We start from the raw sequence: 18,993 nt of genomic DNA on the forward strand, positions 1-18,993 counted from the left end.
AATGCAAATTTCAGGTTCAACCAAACTAATAGTGCAAGGCATGCCTTTCATCCAGATTGTGTAGTCTCTAAACAACAGAGGAAGCGTGGGAACACATTTGAAAGGGACATTTTGTCATTTGGATGAAACTCTAACAGGGCTTTTGGAAATAAGGAAGGTTAAGTCTGGAAAACTACTTTGCCTCTATGAAACACTAAAATGTTTCCTTCCCTGGAAGATCTGAAACTTGCATATGTGCCTAGCCAAGGGCAAAGCTTCGGCCATAAAAAGGAAGACTTCCCCCAAATATGTTTCATGCCACATGAGGCCTCTGGCTCCAAAAACTAGCACATACCTCTGGCCAGGACCAAGTTCAGGTCCCAAGAGGTAGGTGGATACCTAACAACAGAAAAGAGGCACCAAACTCATTCACATACCTCAAGAAAGACTCTTGGTGATAGACTGCACCGGTCTATTCTGGTGAATCCTAATAGCCTTCAGTCTTGCAAATCAGCCAGCTCCTACGTTTAGCCAGGTTGCTTAACATAGGCATGACCTAATTCACTAAATACCTGAGTAGGTCCTACGCTAGCACCCAGCGGCAGAACCTCGGATGGATATCCTAGAAGTCATTAGTAATCTAAGTTCTCCAAGAAAGTCTAGATGTTGCTCAAAATGAGTGATGGTACAGAGGGGTGGAGCACTCTCCTCTCCACTCCATGTCATGAACAGGAGGTTAAGCCTTTGTGGAACCCGAAAGGCCAAAGCCAGCAGGACAAAAGACAATCCCAATATTTGAAAATTCTCTTGGCATGAATAGAGTTGGCAGGAATGTGTACAGAATCATTCTCATCACCCTATTAAGAACTGGGCTGTCTGCCCTAGGTATCCAAGTGTCCTACCTCACGCCACAATGAAGCAGTATGGAACAACATAGAAATTGAGCACACAGTGTACATACTTAGCATCGTTGGCTAGAGAAAATCTATCTTGAGGCCTAAACTTCCATAGGGAGGGATCTCCTCAATTTTTCACCTCATGAACTTGAACTGCAAAAACACCAACTATTCCAGTGAATGGGGTGGAGTGTCAACATCTGCCTTTTGAACAGCTCAGGCTATATAAATGGCAACAATAGGAGGGTGTATATCTTTCAGAGAGGCAGTTTAGCAATAGACGTTATACATTTAGAGCAAGGCAGGCTTGCAATGTGAAGGAAGTGCGAAAATTATCCTTCATTTGTACAGTAACAAAACCGCTCTAGTGAATTCCGTCAAATGTTTATAATGTTGAATTAAAAAGAGCCCCACAAAACTATTTGTTTGCGCAGAACCACAGCTCAGTGCCAAATAGCTGCACTCTCAGTAAAAGCTTTGGTTAAAGCATATTATTCTAAATGGACCTAAATATCTTGGGCAGCGTACAAACATTAAATGCTTAGCTGTGTGTGTAAATCAGGAGCTTTAAGTTATAATCATTTTTTATATTTTAGTGGTATTTTATGATTGTGCATCGTAAACAATACACAACAAAAGGAAAACAACATCCAAGCTTGGCATAAGGATGTTTACAGCACAAAGTATGTGTGTGAACAGGTTTTTAGTCACAATCTCTCAGTCTGTCCAAGGATTGGATCATCACACCTAATCCCAAGACGACTCCTGGCACACAAGGATGATCGGATTCTCCCAGCACACCAATCACGTTCACCACCAGCATTCTATCCCCTTGTGGGAACCAATTTTTGTGACTTACAGGCGTATCCGATATCGCCCTTCTATTGTTTCTGCCCGTCATGGTTCTTTAGACTCTTTCAATATCATGGCTTAGCAGGTGTCTTTCTAGTGGGGCCCGAATGTTCTAGGGAGATATTTTAGAGGTATCATTGTATAATAGATTTCCAGCTGCTCATTACAGTATGAGGGGTCATGCAGCCAGTCCCGTACCCTTGTCGTACGGCTGCCCTGCCAAAAATTATGGGCAATTTTAACAAGCTTACAAATCTTGGATCTGCAGATATGATACTTGTACGCATTTTAAAATGGGAAGTTCATCTATAATAGACATGTTTGGACATGCTCTGCTTAAGGTCTATGATTAGCAATGTGACTTATGTAGTTGTCTGACTCAAGGAATCATGAATGTTTTTACATGCCCTGCAATAATTCTACTAAGAATCGGATTCCTAACACATTTGCTTCCAGTAAATTGGTCTGTAACATTTCTGATGCAATTATCATACTGAGCAGCTCCAACGCAACAAATGTTAGCTGTACACAAGAGCTACCTTTCACCAACCTACACACAAGAGCTACCTTTCTGACACATTTGGTGTAATTCTGTCCAGTGGTTTGGGCTGTACTAATGTTCAAACTCCCAATGGGAAATTGCATGGAGAAAAAGCATCTTGGGACCACCCCCAGCTGAACTGACTGTCGTACTAGTTTTGAAAAGTTTGTGAAGATTCCTCAAACAGCGTCAACGTCATTAGCAAAACAGAAAATGCTTTTCCTATGGAAACTACATCCTAACCTTTACAACCTACTGGCGACCACTAGTCAAATCAAATCAAATCATTAACATTTATAAAGCGCGCTACTCACCCGTGCGGGTCTCAAGGCGCTAGGGGGGAAAGGGGGGGTTATCGCTGCTCGAACAGCCAAGTCTTTAGGAGTCTCCGGAAAGCGGAGTGGTCCTGGGTGGTCCTGAGGCTGGTGGGGAGGGAGTTCCAGGTCTTGGCCGCCAGGAAGGAGAAAGATCTCCCACCCGTCGTGGAGCGGCGGGTGCGAGGGACGGCAGCAAGTGCGAGGCCAGCGGAGCGGAGGGGACGGGTGGGGACGTAGAAGCTGAGGCGTCTGTTGAGGTATTCCGGTCCCTTGTTGTGGAGGGCTTTGTGTGCGTGGGTGAGAAGACGGAAGGTGATCCTTTTGCTGACTGGGAGCCAATGCAGGTGTCTCAGGTGTGCGGAGATGTGGCTGTTGCGGGGTACGTCGAGGATGAGGCGGGCCGAGGCGTTTTGGATGCGTTGCAGGCGGTTTTGGAGTTTGGCGGTGGTCCCGGCGTAGAGGGTGTTGCCGTAGTCCAGGCGACTCGTGACAAGGGCGTGGGTCACGGTTTTTCTGGTGTCGGCGGGGATCCAGCGGAAGATCTTGCGGAGCATGCGGAGAGTGAGGAAGCAGGCGGAGGACACGGCGTTGACTTGCTTGGTCATGGTGAGAAGAGGGTCCAAGATGAAGCCGAGGTTGCGGGCGTGGTCTGCGGGGGTCGGTGCGGTGCCGAGGGCCGTGGGCCACCAGGAGTCGTCCCAGGCGGACGGGGTGTTGCCGAGGATGAGGACTTCCGTTTTTTCAGAGTTCAGCTTTAGGCGGCTGAGCCTCATCCAATCTGCGACGTCCTTCATACCCTCTTGTAGGTTGGTCTTGGCGCTGGCGGGGTCCTTGGTGAGGGAGAGTACAAGTTGGGTGTCGTCGGCGTAGGAGGTGATGATGATGATGTTGTGCTTGCGTACAATGTCGGCGAGGGGGCTCATGTAGACATTGAAGAGTGTCGGGCTGAGCGATGAGCCTTGAGGTACGCCGCAGATGATCTTGGTGGGTTCTGAGCGAAACGGAGGGAGGTAAACTCTTGGGAGCGGTTAGCGAGGAAGGAGGCGATCCAGTCCAGGGCCTGGCCTTGGATCCCGGTGGAGCGTAGGCGGGTGATTAGGGTGCGGTGACAGACGGTGTCAAAGGCAGCCGAGAGGTCGAGGAGAATGAGGGCGACTGTTTCACCGTTGTCCATCAGGGTTCTGATGTCGTCTGTGACTGAGATGAGGGCGGTTTCCGTGCTGTGGTTGGTTCGGAATCCGGTTTGTGAAGGGTCGAGCAGGTTGTTGTCTTCCAGGAAGGTGGTCAGCTGTTTGTTGACGGTCTTTTCTATTACCTTGGCTGGGAAAGGTAGAAGAGAGATGGGGCGGAAGTTTTTCAGGTCGCTTGGGTCAGCCGTAGGTTTCTTTAGTAGGGCGTTGACTTCAGCGTGCTTCCAGCATTCGGGGAAGGTAGCAGAAGAAAAAGAAGAGTTGATGACGGTCTGGAGGTGCGGGGCGATGATGTCGTCGGCTTTGTTAAAGATGAAGTGCGGGCAGGGGTCCGAAGGGGCGCCGGAGTGGATAGAGTTCATGATGGATTTGGTTTCTTCCGTGTTGATGTGGGTCCAGTTGTTGAGGGTGATGTCCGGGGAAGCGGGTTCAGTGGTGTATGGTTGGGTCTGGTGTCCGAAGCTGTCGTGGAGGTCGCTGATCTTGCGATGGAAGAAAGTGGCGAGGGATTCGCACAAATCCTGTGAGGGCGTGACGGCGTTGGCGCTGGCGCTGGGGTTGGAGAACTCTTTGACGATGCTAAAGAGTTCTCTGCTGTTGTGGCTGTTTTTGTCTAGTCTGTCGGTGAAAAAGTTCCTTTTGGCAGTGCGGATCAGGTGGTGGTGTTCGCGTGTAGCGTTCTTGAGGGCGGTCATGTTGTCAGCGGTGTGGTCCTTGCGCCAGGCCTTCTCAAGGGCACGACAAGTTTTCTTTGATTCTTTGAGGGTGTCAGAGAACCAGAGAGGTTTTTTGGTGTTGGTCTGTCGATGCGTGCGTTTGAGGGGAGCAAGGTTGTCAGCGCAGTTGGAGATCCAGTTTGTGAGGTTGAGAGCTGCGTCGTTGGGGTCGGTGGTGAGGGTGGGTTGGTTGGCGGCGAGAGCGGAGAAGAGTTGCTCTTCAGGGATCTTGTTCCACTGTCGACGAGGGATGGGTTGAGTGCGGAGGTGGGAGGTCTCGCGTCGGAATGTGAAGTGGACGCAGCTGTGGTCGGTCCAGTGTAGGGCAGAGGTGTGGCTGAAGAAGACGTGTTTGCTGGCGGAGAAGATAGGGTCGAGCGTGTGTCCGGCGATGTGGGTGGCGGTGTTCACCAGTTGTTTGAGGCCGAGGTTGGCGAGGTTGTCGAGCAGGGTGGTGGTGTTGGGGTCGTTGTTTTGTTCCAGATGGAAGTTGAGGTCGCCTAGGAGGATGTAGTCCGGTGAGGCGAGGGCGTGCGGGGAGATGAAGTCGGCGATGGCGTCGCTGAAAGAGGCGCGAGGTCCGGGAGGACGGTAGACGAGGGATCCTCTGAGGGTGGTCCTTGGGTCGGTGCGAATCTGAAAATGCAGGTGTTCAGCGGCGAGGGGGGGGTCTTCGGTGGAGGTGGTGACGCTGATGGAGTCTTTGAAGATGATGGCGACACCTCCTCCTACTTGGTTGGTGCGGTCTTTTCTGGAGATCTTGTAGCCTTCGGGGATGGCGGTAGCGATGTCTGGAGCAGAGGAGGCGTTCATCCATGTCTCCGTGATGAAGGCGACGTCCGGGGCTGTGGAGTCCAGGAGGTCCCAAAGTTCAACGGCGTGCTTGTGGACGGAACGAGCGTTGATCAGGATGCACTTGAGGTGGTTGATGGCGCGTGGGCTTGTGGTCGTGGTAGGTATTATTTGGGGGAACCTCTGGAAAAACGAAATAGAAAAAGACCTGCCATCTCACACTGTGCCTCCATGCATCACACAATACTGGCTACATTCATACAATCACCTAGTGAGGACCCAATATCACACAGTGGCTTTTAAAAGCTGACATACATTACGAGGTGCAAAAACAACCCAGGAATTCAGCAATAGCCTCTGCAGGCTTGTTTTTAGGAGGAGGGGATTTCAGGGTGGCGGGGAGGAGCATTAGTGCCTCCTAGGTAGTTCTGGGCACAAGGCCATATCCCATCCTTACATGGTGTATTTTTTCTTAAGTTTGGCAGGTCTGTAGAAATATTTTAAAAAGTGGGTTTAAGATGCCATTCAATAGCCCAAAAAATAAAGAAAGCACTATAAATGGAATATAAAATAAATATGTTCACAGGACAAAAAGACAAAGGTTAATGTGATGTTAAATTTAAGTGAAAATGTCAGTTAACATGTTACATTTTTAACTAAACAAAACACTGAAATTCACCAGTTAGAGTTGTCTGAAGTAACTGCAACTCATGCCTCATCATGTACAGTGTCATCAATGATGTCATTTCAGATATCGCATTGATGTTACCATGATGTTTTATAACATGTCGTAAGTGATGTAATATGTGAGGTAATATTTTATTACCATACCTAACTACTATCAGCAGTGCACAGCGTGGGAATGGCTGCAGGACAGGGCCAGCAGCCAACTACCATGTGCAGCCAATCCCAAGCTGTGTGCTGCCTTTGAATTGCACAGTGTGGGGTTAGCCACAAGGCCAGGCATGCACCCAGGCCCTGGAACCACCCCCCCACCTTTGCTGGCCAACCCCCAGAGTCTTGCCAAAGTCAAATTTTTGTTTTCTTAGCAGAACGACTGCAAAATTATGTATATGTGCACTGCAATGGACCTTATAATATTTACACATGCAAATCAAGCCAGCAAGTAGCATTTTGTATAATTTATTTCGCACTTGCATGCAGGTGTGTGCTAGAAGTGCAATTAAAGCAAAACTAGTAAAAAAAAAATTTAAAAAACTAAATTGATGAAAAAGATGTTAATTAAGGATGAAAACTATATAAAGATATTAATATATATCAAATGTGCCAACAACTAGCATTCATTCTGCCTGCAGTACATCTGTATGTAGAGAATGATGATTTCAAAAGATATGATACCAAAATTAATGTTATTGTCAAATAGGTTTTGAGAAAGTTATGTTAACATAAATTTTAGAGTACAATTTTTTCACATGGAACCAAGCCAAAAGGTGGAGAGGGGAGAAACTAGAAGAGACCTTTAATAAATAAACCATAATCACGAAGAATGAGGTGGAACCAGTGAAATGAAATGAATTTCCTAATTAAATTAAGTAACCCGTTTTAGAGGTAAAAAGGTTACAAATTGACACCAAGCAGTTTTGTGGTTTCAGTCAAAATATGCATCCAAGTTATCCACCAGTGCAGTGATTAAAACCATTTGTGCCAAAACTGCAAAGTATTTAATGCCTTCCTGATCTTAATGACTACGGCAAATGACGACTTGAAATACAGGAATTGGAGGAAGATATCTCTATGTGGTATTCTAGCAGAGGTTGTTTAAAAAAAAAAAAAAAAAAGTCCAATAGATCAATCCCAAAACTTCTGGGTCTAAAGTGAGAAATTAAACAGACCACCCAGCTTTCACAGATTTAGTCCTGGAAAGTTAAGTACACTAATTACAAAATCAACAGGAATCATCCTGTACCTGTTGGCATTTACACAAGTAGCCCTATTATTGCATACACAGAGAGTGAAAGAAATTCCTTTGGAACAAAAAGCAAGTTTTTATCACCCACAATCTTGTTAAGGCCACTACTGAATGTATTGAGGACACATTCCTGAATCTTAGAACGGACACCAGGAAAAAGATTAGACCTGGCTAACTACAACCCATATAGATCTAAAGTCACTTAAAGCACAAAACTATTCGAAGAACAAGAGCTCCTGAGGAAATATTTACAAACAATACAAGATACAAAAGAAATAAGAATGAGCAATTAAGTAGCGTGAAAAACCAAGTAACCTACCTGTATACTGTGGTTCTCCAGTATTGATATATTTTATAGATTCACATACTTGAATCTTCCCTGTCTTCAAGATGGGAGTCCCATTGGAATCATAAGTAGTACAAGGCAATGCCTTGAATAGGGAATCTTTAAACAAGTGACATTGGTAACCAATTCAAATTTTAAAGAGACAAATTTCAGCTAACCAGGAAGCAGTTGTTGATTCACTCCTCCCCACCACAAGGAACACCATATCACAGATTTGTTAGCACAAGTTAGTTCATGAGGTATTCAATACAGTGAGCTTGTCCAAAAGGAAGGAAAGAGAGTTGCATGTGAATCTATGCAAGATATGAATAATGGAGACCCACTGTGTACAGGTAACTAGCTTGTTTTTTTCTCCATTATTGAATCTTTTATAGATTCTGTAAGAAAGTCACTCTTTTTGGCGTGGTTACCCCCACTTTTTGCCTATCATCAGTATGCTTTGACTGTTTTCACTAGGATCCTGCTAATCAGGACCCCAGAGATTGTGCCTATAAATTTGGTTGCCTAGGACTTTGCACACCCCACAACTGGCATACTGGTACCAACTTATATGTACCTAGTATATGATACTTAAGTATATAGAGCATTGGGGCACCAGGGGTTCCTCATGGGCTGCAGCATGTATTGTGCCACCCATGGAAGCCCATGCAAAAAGTGCCTTCAGGCTGTCCATTGCAGCCTGTGTGAAAAGGTGCTTGCACCCTTTTACCACAGGTCGCTGCACCAGGTCACTGTAAGTCACCCCTACAGTAGGCCCTCCTAGCCCAGAGGGAAGGGTGCAGGTCCCTGTGTGTGAGAGCAGCTCCATTGCACTGTCTCCAGCTATATAATGGTAACTCTGAACCTGGGCATGTTTGGTACCAAACATGTCGGAATCATATCCCAATACTGTTGCCAGTATTGGTTGTATGATTCCATGCACTCTGGGGGCCCCTTAGAGGACCCCCAGTATTGCTCCTACCAATATTCTAAGGTTTTCCAGGAAGCCAGCGCTGCTGCCAACCTTCAGACAGGTTTCTGCCCTCCTGCTGTTTGACCGGTTGAAGCAGGGGAAGGCCGAACAAAGGATTTCCCGTGGGAGAGGGAGGTAACGCCATCTCCCTTGAAAACAAGTGTTACAAGGCTTGGAAGGGGTAGCCTCCCAAAGACAGTGGTATGCTATGAAGGACAGAATTGGTGCCCTCCTTGCACAAACCCGTTTGCACCAGCCCAGGGACCCCTGGTCCCTGCTCTTGCGTGAAACTGGACAAAGGAACGTGGAGTAACCCTTTCCATGTCCATAATCACCCAGGGGTGGTGCCCAGAGCTTCTCCAGGTGGCCACTTGATTCTGCCATCTTGAAACCAAAATCTGCAGGAACATCGGAGTGGCCAGGTCAGGCAGGTGACGTCACAGCCCCCTCCTTATACATAGTCTCCTTGGAAGGTGACCAATCCTTACTTTTAGGGCTATTTAGAGACTCCCTTGCGGGTGGGTCCTCAGATTCAACATGCAAGACTCCACCAGGTCTCCTCTGCATCATTTACTTCATCTTCTGGCCACTGGAACCGCAACTGGACTCTTCAGGAACCGACAAGCTGCAACTCCAGTGACTACTTCGCACTGCAACATTGTTTCTCCGGCTCCTTCCACCAACTGCAACATTTCTCCAGCTACGCATCCTCTGAGTTCGGCGAGACTTCAGCCTACACCAAGAAACATGAAGGAATATCCCTTGGAGTGAAGGAGTGACTCCCCTGCATCTGCAGGCACTAACCGCAACGACGACCAGCTGTGTGGATCTGCTCTCCTCTGGAATTGCGTGGATCATGCATCACAGGTGGTGGTTTGGAGTGGTCCCCTTGGTTCTCTCTGCCAGCTGTCCAACTTGGGAGATTGTAAGCCCTTGCAGGATAGTACTCCTATGCACCTCAACTCTTGCAGCTACCCAGTCTTGTTTGCTCCTGCTCCAACGGCTCTTCAGGCTCAGTGTAGCCCTGGCTTCCAGCAGTTCATTCTGCCAAGCACAGTGTCCTCTCTGCTGCTCCGGCGACTTAGGACTCCTCTTCAGGTGTGCTGATTGGGCCTCACTGCGACTTACTGTGTCTGCTGCCAGTGAGTTGTCTGTGGGGGCTGCGGCTGCTTCTGTTGGCTCTCCCGACTGCTGAGGGTCATCTTGGACTTCCCCCCACCCCCGAAGGGTTGAGTCTCCGGGGCCTTGCTGGTCCTCTTCAGCCTTACAACTCTTCTTTTGCTCCTCTTGCATTTGCCAAGGCTTGTTGGTTTTTCTCCAGCACCACTGACCATCTGGAACCCGACAACCGACGTGGGACACCATCTGGCACCACTCCAAGGACTCCTCTTCAGCTCCTGAGCTCCACAGCTGGTCTTCTTCCCCCGGTGACCTGATCCTGCATCCACAGAAGGATGGGAAGTGGCTTTTGCCACAACCAGACAATCCATCATGAGCTGGACTATGTCTCCTCCTTTTGCCAGTCCTCTTCTTCCAGGATCAACCTTTGGTTCCTTCCTTTCTGGTCTGGGTCTTGCACAATCCTTTTGTTAAGTCCTCCTGTGAGTTTTTGGGAAAACCAGGTACTTACCTCTGTTCTCCTGGTCACTGGGGGTCACTCAGTTACCTCTTGGGGTTCCCCCTCCTTCCAGCTCCCCTCTAACAACTCCACATCCTTGGGTGGAGGAATGTATGTCACATTCCACTTTCTTAGAATATGGTTTGGCCCTCTGCTAGGACCCTCACTATTTTTCTAATACTTTTGCCAATGCTTGTTGTTTTTATGCTCCTTACTGATTGCTATTGTGTAAATAATTGGTGTGTAATTACCTCCAGTTGGGGCAAACTACCTATAAGTATTCTAGTGTTGTGTTCTAATAATAAAATACTTTTATTTTTTTTTAACACTGTGTGGTTGTTTCATGGGTGAGAAGTTACTGTTTGACTATTGTGGTATTGCATAAGCTTTGCCTGTTTCCTAGAGAAGTCTTGGCTGCTTATCAACAGCTACCTCTAGAAAGCCATGACTTCCAAGACATCGCCTACACTTCACTAATAGGGGATACCTAGTTTAGGGTGGCAACACCATTGGTGCCCAACAAACACCAGGCCAGCTTCCTACAGATTCACATTCCTGAATCTGAACAGCGAGCAGTAACAAACTTGACAGAATGTGGTGGTAGAAAGGGTATAGGATTAGCTTAAACAAAAACACAAAAAAACTTTAATCGCATAAAAGACAGATCACCTCATTGCGATAGATTGAGAAGAACTGTCTGTCCCACTGCATTGTCCTTTGTTGTGGAATTTAGGTAGTAGTGCCTAGTGCACGTCTGTTCTTCCATGTAGAACCCCTACATATATCAGGTAGGGATACTCAGGCAAACAAGCCAGTGGAAGTTGCTACACTGCTAGTGAAATACGTTCGCAATCTCTCCCTCAAGGGGCCTTCAGCTTTATTGTGACAAAACACTATAGCTGCCGACACTCAAGGTCTACTCCTTGATAGTACCCGTCCTTTTCTTGAAAGAGCTAATACTGTAAGGCGTTGGTCAGATTTTCCAAATGGTCGAGTTCTCTCAATGTAGAATTTCAATTATCTTTTCACATCTACGGCATAAAGGGCTCTTTCTGCCAAACTGACTGGATTCCTGAATTAAGTCTTCAAAGTTATCAGCCCACAGAGATAAAAGTCAGATTGGACTTTAGTGATAAAAAGAGAATTTATCCTAATATCGACTTATCTTTGAACTGTAAGTATGGATGTTTAACAGTAAAAGCCTGAATTACACGGATTCTTCTAGTCGAATTGAGAGTTAACAGCAAATCCATTTTCCAGGATAGAAGTTGCAGATCAGCCTTGTGAATGGTCTTGAAAGGGCTTCTTATTAACTGATTTGAAATTCTGGAGACTCCAGAGTGTGATGAACAACTTAACCATTGTTCATCATCAGTAACTCTTGCACAGGTTTGAGTGGGATATGATGCTGTTCAACAGAAGGAACAGTCCAGTGTACTAAAATTGTTTCAACCACACTGGGGCCACCAGGATTATTTAACAAGTAATGGGAGTTTTCACTGAAGAACCAAGTAAGACTCCCTTTACATTACGAGTGGTAAGACATCAGAGGTATGGTGACCCTTGAGGGAAGAAATGGATCAGCAGCTTGTTGGCTTAAGTTTAGTTCTTTTGAAAGCTATGTGAATAGATTACCCATGTCACTTGTTTAAAGTTTGACTATTCACAGCTTTCCTTAGTACTACTTATTATGATTACAGGTGGACTCCCATCTTGAAAACAGTGAAGATTCAGGCAGATTAATCTATAAAAGACTCAATACTAGAGGAATATACCTATATTAACGACCTATAAAGCAGATATTTGATAAGGAGACTTCAAACAGGTGTCCCATTTGTCACTTCAATTACGGAAGAAAGGTTTGAGGACCAGCAAAACATAATATTGCCACAACAGAAGCTGGGAGTTTTGATAGGGATGTCACTTTTTTGGTAGTTTAATTTCCATTAGCAATCAGGCTAGACTTCTTAAAGTTTGCTGGAAACGTCCCTGTTTGCCAACATGTTTATCCCTTTAAACGTTATTTGTGACAGCCACTTACCCATAAGAATGAGCTAGTGAAAATGATCTGACCCAATCCAAACATGACAAATATTTCAATAACAATCTACAAAACAATGCCCACAAAAACAGTCTCTAGGATTTATAAGACCATGTACAATAGCAATCCAGACTGACTAAACTGAGATCTTAATATGAGAGGGATGTGGGAAACGCAGATGAGACACAGTGGGGGTAAAGCACTGCAACATCCAAGCAAGGTAGAAAATGCTACAGGAGACAGGGAAACCCAACTAAGCCCAATACATGAGGAGCTGTGGCCAGGCTGGGGGGATTCCTTTACACACCATAATGCCCAGTCCAAATTAAAATAAAAGGGGTGAGGAGGTAAATAATTGAACTCATGGTTGGAAATGAAACAAAAAGAAGGCGCAAAGCACATAGTGCTGGATATATGGAGAGGTGTCCAACCAGAAAAATAAGCATGAATCCTCAGTAACTTGGGAATGATGGTCACCTGAAAAGATACTGGAGTTCCATTCCCTTATCAAGGAACTTGGCCTTCGGTCTCATTCCTCTATATCGGGGGCGTGGAATTCTTATAGCCTGATGCCCAGGACATGATGTTTGTGGTGAAGGACAACAAGTTTTCATGTTTATCTTGTCTTTGGGACAAGTAGGCACACCCCTTGCAGCACAAACCCTTTGGCTTCCAGTTTACAGGGAAGGGAACTGTCTGCAGCTACAGTAATATTTGTGTCCATGTGTTAATGAAGTTTAAGCTTGCATTTATTGTTCATTAATGTAAAGCTTTTAAGGTGAGCGCTCTAAATAGATGTTGTAAGCTCACACTGACCTACCGACAGTGGTTGCAGTAAAAGAAAATGCGTGTACCTACGTTTGAAAAGTTTAACAATGGGACTACATATATTGCTCCCAGAATGCTCTCTGATGAGATGCAAATGTTTGCAGAAGCATGTAAGCAAGATTGATGATTCCTCGTTTTCAAAACAATTGTAAGAAAAAAATGCAAGTAGGAAAAAAACATTTTGCTAAATTACTGTGAAATTTTAGGTATTAATGCTTTGAAGCATTATTTAGTAAAATATGTTGATGCATGCTAGTATTTCCAAAAATATTCATTATGGAAAATCTGTGTAACCAGTTTCAACAAGATTATAGGAAACATGAAAATTAACAAGCATTGGCAACGCCAACAGATCTGACACTAGTGGTCAGTCTTTCTTGTTTTGACATGGTTTTTGTAAAACGTTCTTTTTGTGTTAGATGCCAGGCCCTCACCACTGTAACAAACACGGTCAAAAAGCAAAAGAAAAATTGGTTTCAGAAGGCACACATTGCCACAGTAGTTCCGGTCACTGAACAAAAGTACTGTGTGTGCCAATATGGTCCTTGTGAAAGAGCAGAATGCTATCACTCACAGTAAATAAAGCCAGCCGATAGATGGATAGAGAGAAAATTAGAATTTTAATTAAAGCATAAGATCTTGATTAACACCAGACCTAATTAGGGGGCCCAATTCTTAAAGAAAGTCACAAAACTGCATCAACAGTATGTGTGTTTGTATTAGTGCAGATTGTGGCTTTCATTAATTCACAAGACTTCACAGAAGTAGACCAGGAAATCATACTCCTACAAAATATTTGTGAATTGTATTTCAGCACAAGCAAATATGCATCTATAGATTTGCTCATGCAAAAATGTATTGAGCATTCACAAGTTCACTTTACTCCCAACCTTTTTTTTCCCTAACCCTTGAAGAACTTCCATTTCTGCCGTTATCCGGAGTACATTTCCAACCTTTTCCAGTATGGGAAAAGATTAGAGAAGAGTTGGTGAAAATTCTTAAAACATGCGAGTTAGTAGGTTTGTGCTGCACAGAATCAAAGGCATTCCAACCCTGGTAATAGTGCTTAGTGCTTTTTTTTTTTTTTTTTTTCCCCCAAACAAACACTATTTATCATGTATGATTGTTATCTCTGTTATTTTAAATGGCCTAGATTTCTAGACCGAATGAACTCAAAAAATACTGCTTCCTCCAGTCCTAGTATGTAGATCTGCGAAAAGGTGGCAAAGTAAGGAAATTGCTAGTATTCAAGCCCTACTATAGTATTAGCCCTGACATAATCACATAGGCTATTATTAGAGCTCTTATATAATGATATTGCTGACATAATTTGTCACCACATTACATGGCACCAAAGGGACAAGTATATGTTTTTACAAGACAAGCAGATTTATGAAGTAACCAGTCCCAAGGACAAGTAGATATTTTGTCAAATTCCACAACCTGTATATAGTCATGGAACTCTTCGGTGACTTGCAATATCCTATAATGGAAGGGTAGGGGTACTTTATGACATATACAGCCTGCGTGCAATGAGGTGGAACAGCAGCAGCCAATGTAAGGGAAGATGGGCTTCGACCCCAAAATTTTGGTCAACCTAAAGAGTGTCAGGTTGAGCTAAGGTCAGCCTGTCAGACTAAATTTTCAGAGTCAGGCAGCCAGGAGCTAGACATGCGTTAAGTGCGCAGGCAGCTGGCTTCCTGAGCGGAACTTCGCGGGACTGAAGATGTCACAGCCCAGTAGAGGTGACTTTGTCAGCTTGGCAAAGTGTCTTGACGCCCTCCTTCTCATGCCGATGGGCAACCATAATTGATAGCCCAGGACCTGAGGGCGTCTGTTTAAAGCCCTGAGCTCCATCCCACTCTGATGTATGAGAGAATACCGCCTCCTCTCATTGGCTGAACTCCGGTCAGCCAATGTGAAGAGGCAGCTATCCCAATCCCTCTGGAACCATCTTGTGAATAGATATCGGATGTCCTTTTTACTGTTAACCCAGAAAAACACAAATTGTGCAATGAGAAGCTATTCACATCAAATTCAGTGTTTTAAAAAAGATATATTATAATGTATACCATCATTTTTACACCATAGACAAATATAATTTTAAATATGGACGAGTCTTTTAGTGGTTGTTCAATAAATAGTAGAACAATATAGTTCTGTCTGCTGTCACGTCAATTACTACAAAGAATCAAGTATTCTCCTTGTGATGTGTTGGGACACTTTCAGTTGTAATTCTCAGGACATTAAGGTCATTGCTGTGAGTAATTTCAGTTGCTTTCTAGCTGGGTGCTGTTTAGTTTAGTCGGCTTTTGGTACTACAATAAGTGTAATTTTTTAGCCCTATTCAAGTTAACAACTGAAACTGCACTTCTTTTTTTGGGGCAGCAGCTATTATTCATTCTCTTTCTGTGCAAACGTCAATCTGCCCTCTCACTTTGCTGTGGTGTGCAGACAGATTGACTAAACTCAGCAGTAAATCCCACTCGGTCCGCAAGACACAACTAGAATTGAGGACGAACAGAAATTAGCGAAGGCTCGCATTAACGACCACTACCCCTTCCCTTTTCTACCAATAAAATGCAAAAGACCCTTTAAGGGGTGACCGGGAACCTAACAACAATATGAATGTGTAACTATTTTACATAAGCACATATTTTACTCAAATACATTTACAAGGATGAACAAAATATTACATTAAAAACAATACAATAAAATATACAGACTTGCTAAAAAAAAAATTTTTAAAGTGCATGAGGAAATGTAATTTTGTGTAGTGCTCCACAACATTATATACCTAAGACCACAATGTAATGGCAACTAAATCTGTTAGACACATGATTAAAAGATGGCAAACTCAAACTGTCTTTTACCCGTTGAAGAACAGTCATTTTATCTTTCCCTGGTCAAGGCATTTGTGGTGGGTGGGGGAAGCTTTGGAATCTTGACTTGCAAATCAGGGTCAAGATAAACCCTAGATTAAATGCCTCCACAGAAGACAAAACTCATGCCTGACCTGCACAACACCAGCTCAGTACACAATTACTTTCCTCTTGGCCCTGCTGGCAAAACGTTCAAGCAGACCTCGCAAGGTTCCATGCTTGCTTAGGGATCTGGTGACAAGCCTTAAAAATTATTTCTGAGAACCCTGAAAAACAAGTCAAAGTTGCAATACATACCTGGCAAAAATGTGGATAAAAACTCAAAAGCAATTTAAAACATTAAGAGCATCACATCTTAAATATTAGCCACACCAAAGAGGGCAAAAACAATTGAGATAAATGTTGTTACAATGCTTTGCTGAAACTACAATCAAAACCAATATCATGGTGAATTTGCCCACGTAGGTATGAGGATGTGCCATGGTAGGAAGGTTATTATAACCCAAGGGGTAGGGTTGGAAAGAGCAGAAACACATTACAAACAATATTTGACATTTTTGATGTCTGGGTTTCCTGTTGGGTCAGGAACTATACATGAAGACTTAAATAAATGCAATAAGCATGGGTCACAAAAAAGGGTTTTGTTTTCAGGGTCCTGTAAACAACGTTCGTACAGTTTGACAGTTCAAGCACAATATTTAATGGCAGCTCTTTAGCCAAACATTCAGTTGTTAAACTTAACAATGTTTAATTAGGCCGTATATGAAATGAAAAAGACTTAGAAAAAAACAAACTGGAATACAAATTATTGCAAATACAAATCTTACCTTATTCATTTTCATACATGTACCAAAATCTGCAAGTTTCAAATGGCCAGATTTATCAAGCAGCATATTATCAGGCTTTACATCTCTGCAAATGATCAAAAAAGATAACTGCTACATTGAGGGTCAAATAGTCAAAACTCAAACACTGAAGCTTACAATTTCAACCCCCCCCTACAGTTAATAAATGTTGACAGCAGAAACATTATATTTGATTAATGCCCATTGATAATATAAGACCATCTTTAACATAATGTGGATATACCCGACAACAGTTTAGATAACTTTGGCAAAATGATGTCCCATCATTGACTTATTGTGGAACTTCATGACTAGTACATGACTGTTCTTGGCATGATGGCGGCATTGTGTGTGTTGGTGTGTGTGTGTTGGGGTGGATGTGTGTGTGTTGTAGAGCTCCCTAAGATGTGGAGTGATACGTGTTCTGTGTGGGAGGTTGAGGATGGGTCTGGCTGCCGAGTTCTGAATGTTTTATAGTCTTCTAGTGAGCTGCTTGGTATTACCAGCACACAGGGTGTTCCCGTAGTCCAACATGCTGGTGACTAGGGTGAGTGACAGAATTTCTAGTGTTGCTTGGGTGGCATTTGAAGATGTTCAGAATCGTCAGATTGTGAAAGTAGGATGCAGCGACGGTGTAGACTTGGCAGGCCTGGCATATGACAGACATCCCTTAAATGTCAATGATAAATGTGAATGAAATTCACAACCTTTCCACATGTGGCAGTAGTAAGATGAATAAGAATATTCAAATGTAATATTTGCGAATCAAAACATTTTCTTAAAATAAGCTACTATCAAAAGACTAAACTTGTTTTTTGTTCATGAAAGCGTCAAACTTTTATTTAGGAAACTGAGCTTTATTCTTTTCAAAATAAACTATTCAATAGCAAAATTTGGAATGTGCATAATCATTATTGGAAACAAAGTGTTCAGAAGGAATATCCTATTGCTGATCTCGGATATGAGATCACTTTCATGTAAAAGAAGTTCATCTTTATAATGATAAAGATGTTTTATATGATTGCTATAACTATTGAGGGCCTGAACATGTAAGATTGCAGTGAACTGACAGCTTTATGATTTTGCATGGCCTCTCTAAATTGACTGAAAGCACTGCTGTATGGGCCTTTACAGTTTTCTAGCTCTGCTGTCTATGCCCGAGACTTCTATAACAACTTTTAGAGTCTGCCTCTTACAGATTTCTGCACAAGCAAAGCAAAGCAAAATTTGTGTTAAAGAAACACTTCCATATTAAGGTCCTATGCAGACTTTAAGTGAATCCAGGCTTAAGGGTGGCCAAGTTCACGAACATCATATAAGCTGCTGAACACACACTGCACTGGGGTCTGGACAAGCACTTTGCCAAACTCCCTGGGGTGGTCAGCCTCAATTGTGCAAGGCCTTTGGCATGTCTCTGATTAATAAATTGGCTGTGAAGGCAGAGGACCAGTGATTCACTGACCATCCTCTCCAAAAGTCAGACCAATGACTGGAAAAACAATGCAATCCACTCACTGGATCGTGAGGTAACATGTGACTCAAATATGGAGACACACCAACAGAACCCTCTGGAAGCCATGGTGAGCAGCAGACAAGGTGGAGGAGAGTACTGCCTGGACTGCCAACACATGCCGTGACATGCCGGGAGGCTACTGGGTGGCTTCCAGACCCAGTACCGTAGCAATAGAGTACTGAGCATGCTAGTTGGAACACAGAGCTATGAAGAGCGCACACGCCTTGAATTTGGGAAGGACTGAACTAGAGGCACCACTAATCAGTGCCGCTGAAGCAGTGAAGAACATGCACTGGACTGTGCCCTAGAGTGAGGAGCTGGCTCGGATCAATTAAGCCCCAGATTGGGGAATGACAGTGGCTGCAGTGCACGGAATGTTCAGATAACTGACTCCCACCCACTCTCTGAAGTCTGGTGTGTCTGTGGGGGCAAACAGTGGGACATATGCATGTGTAGTAAGTTTGGTGGTGTTCGTTAAAGAGGGGCAAGCTGGAGGATTTTTCCAGGACCTCTTGCATGTCTGCCTTTCTTGCAGAACTCTGTGGGGTAGCAGTTGTAGAGCTTTCGGAGGAGTTAACATCTCAAGCAGTTTGTCTACAGTGAAGGAAGGCCTGTTCTAACACAACTGATGGCCAATATTGCACGAGTAGAACTGAAGAGTGTGCCTAAAATACCCCCTGCTCGATGTTCAATCCATTCCAGTTGCCCTGGTTAGTGCAGCAAGTAATCAAATATGATATATGTTGCTCCAGACA

At 44.1% G+C, this 18,993-nt stretch overlaps 1 protein-coding gene across 1 annotated transcript in view; it reads right to left on the reverse strand.

Annotated features, from left to right (window-relative positions):
* The window catches only part of ROCK1 (Rho associated coiled-coil containing protein kinase 1), a 1,374,854-nt gene that overhangs the window by 992,509 nt on the left and 363,352 nt on the right, over nt 1-18,993 (reverse strand). The window contains exon 6 of the mRNA XM_069219991.1: nt 16,708-16,792. Within this exon, the coding sequence (XP_069076092.1) occupies nt 16,708-16,792 (85 nt within the window). The remainder of the gene's footprint in view (nt 1-16,707; nt 16,793-18,993) is intronic.

Source organism: Pleurodeles waltl, chromosome 2_2 (assembly GCF_031143425.1).
Source record: "Pleurodeles waltl isolate 20211129_DDA chromosome 2_2, aPleWal1.hap1.20221129, whole genome shotgun sequence".
NCBI lineage: Eukaryota > Metazoa > Chordata > Amphibia > Caudata > Salamandridae > Pleurodeles > Pleurodeles waltl.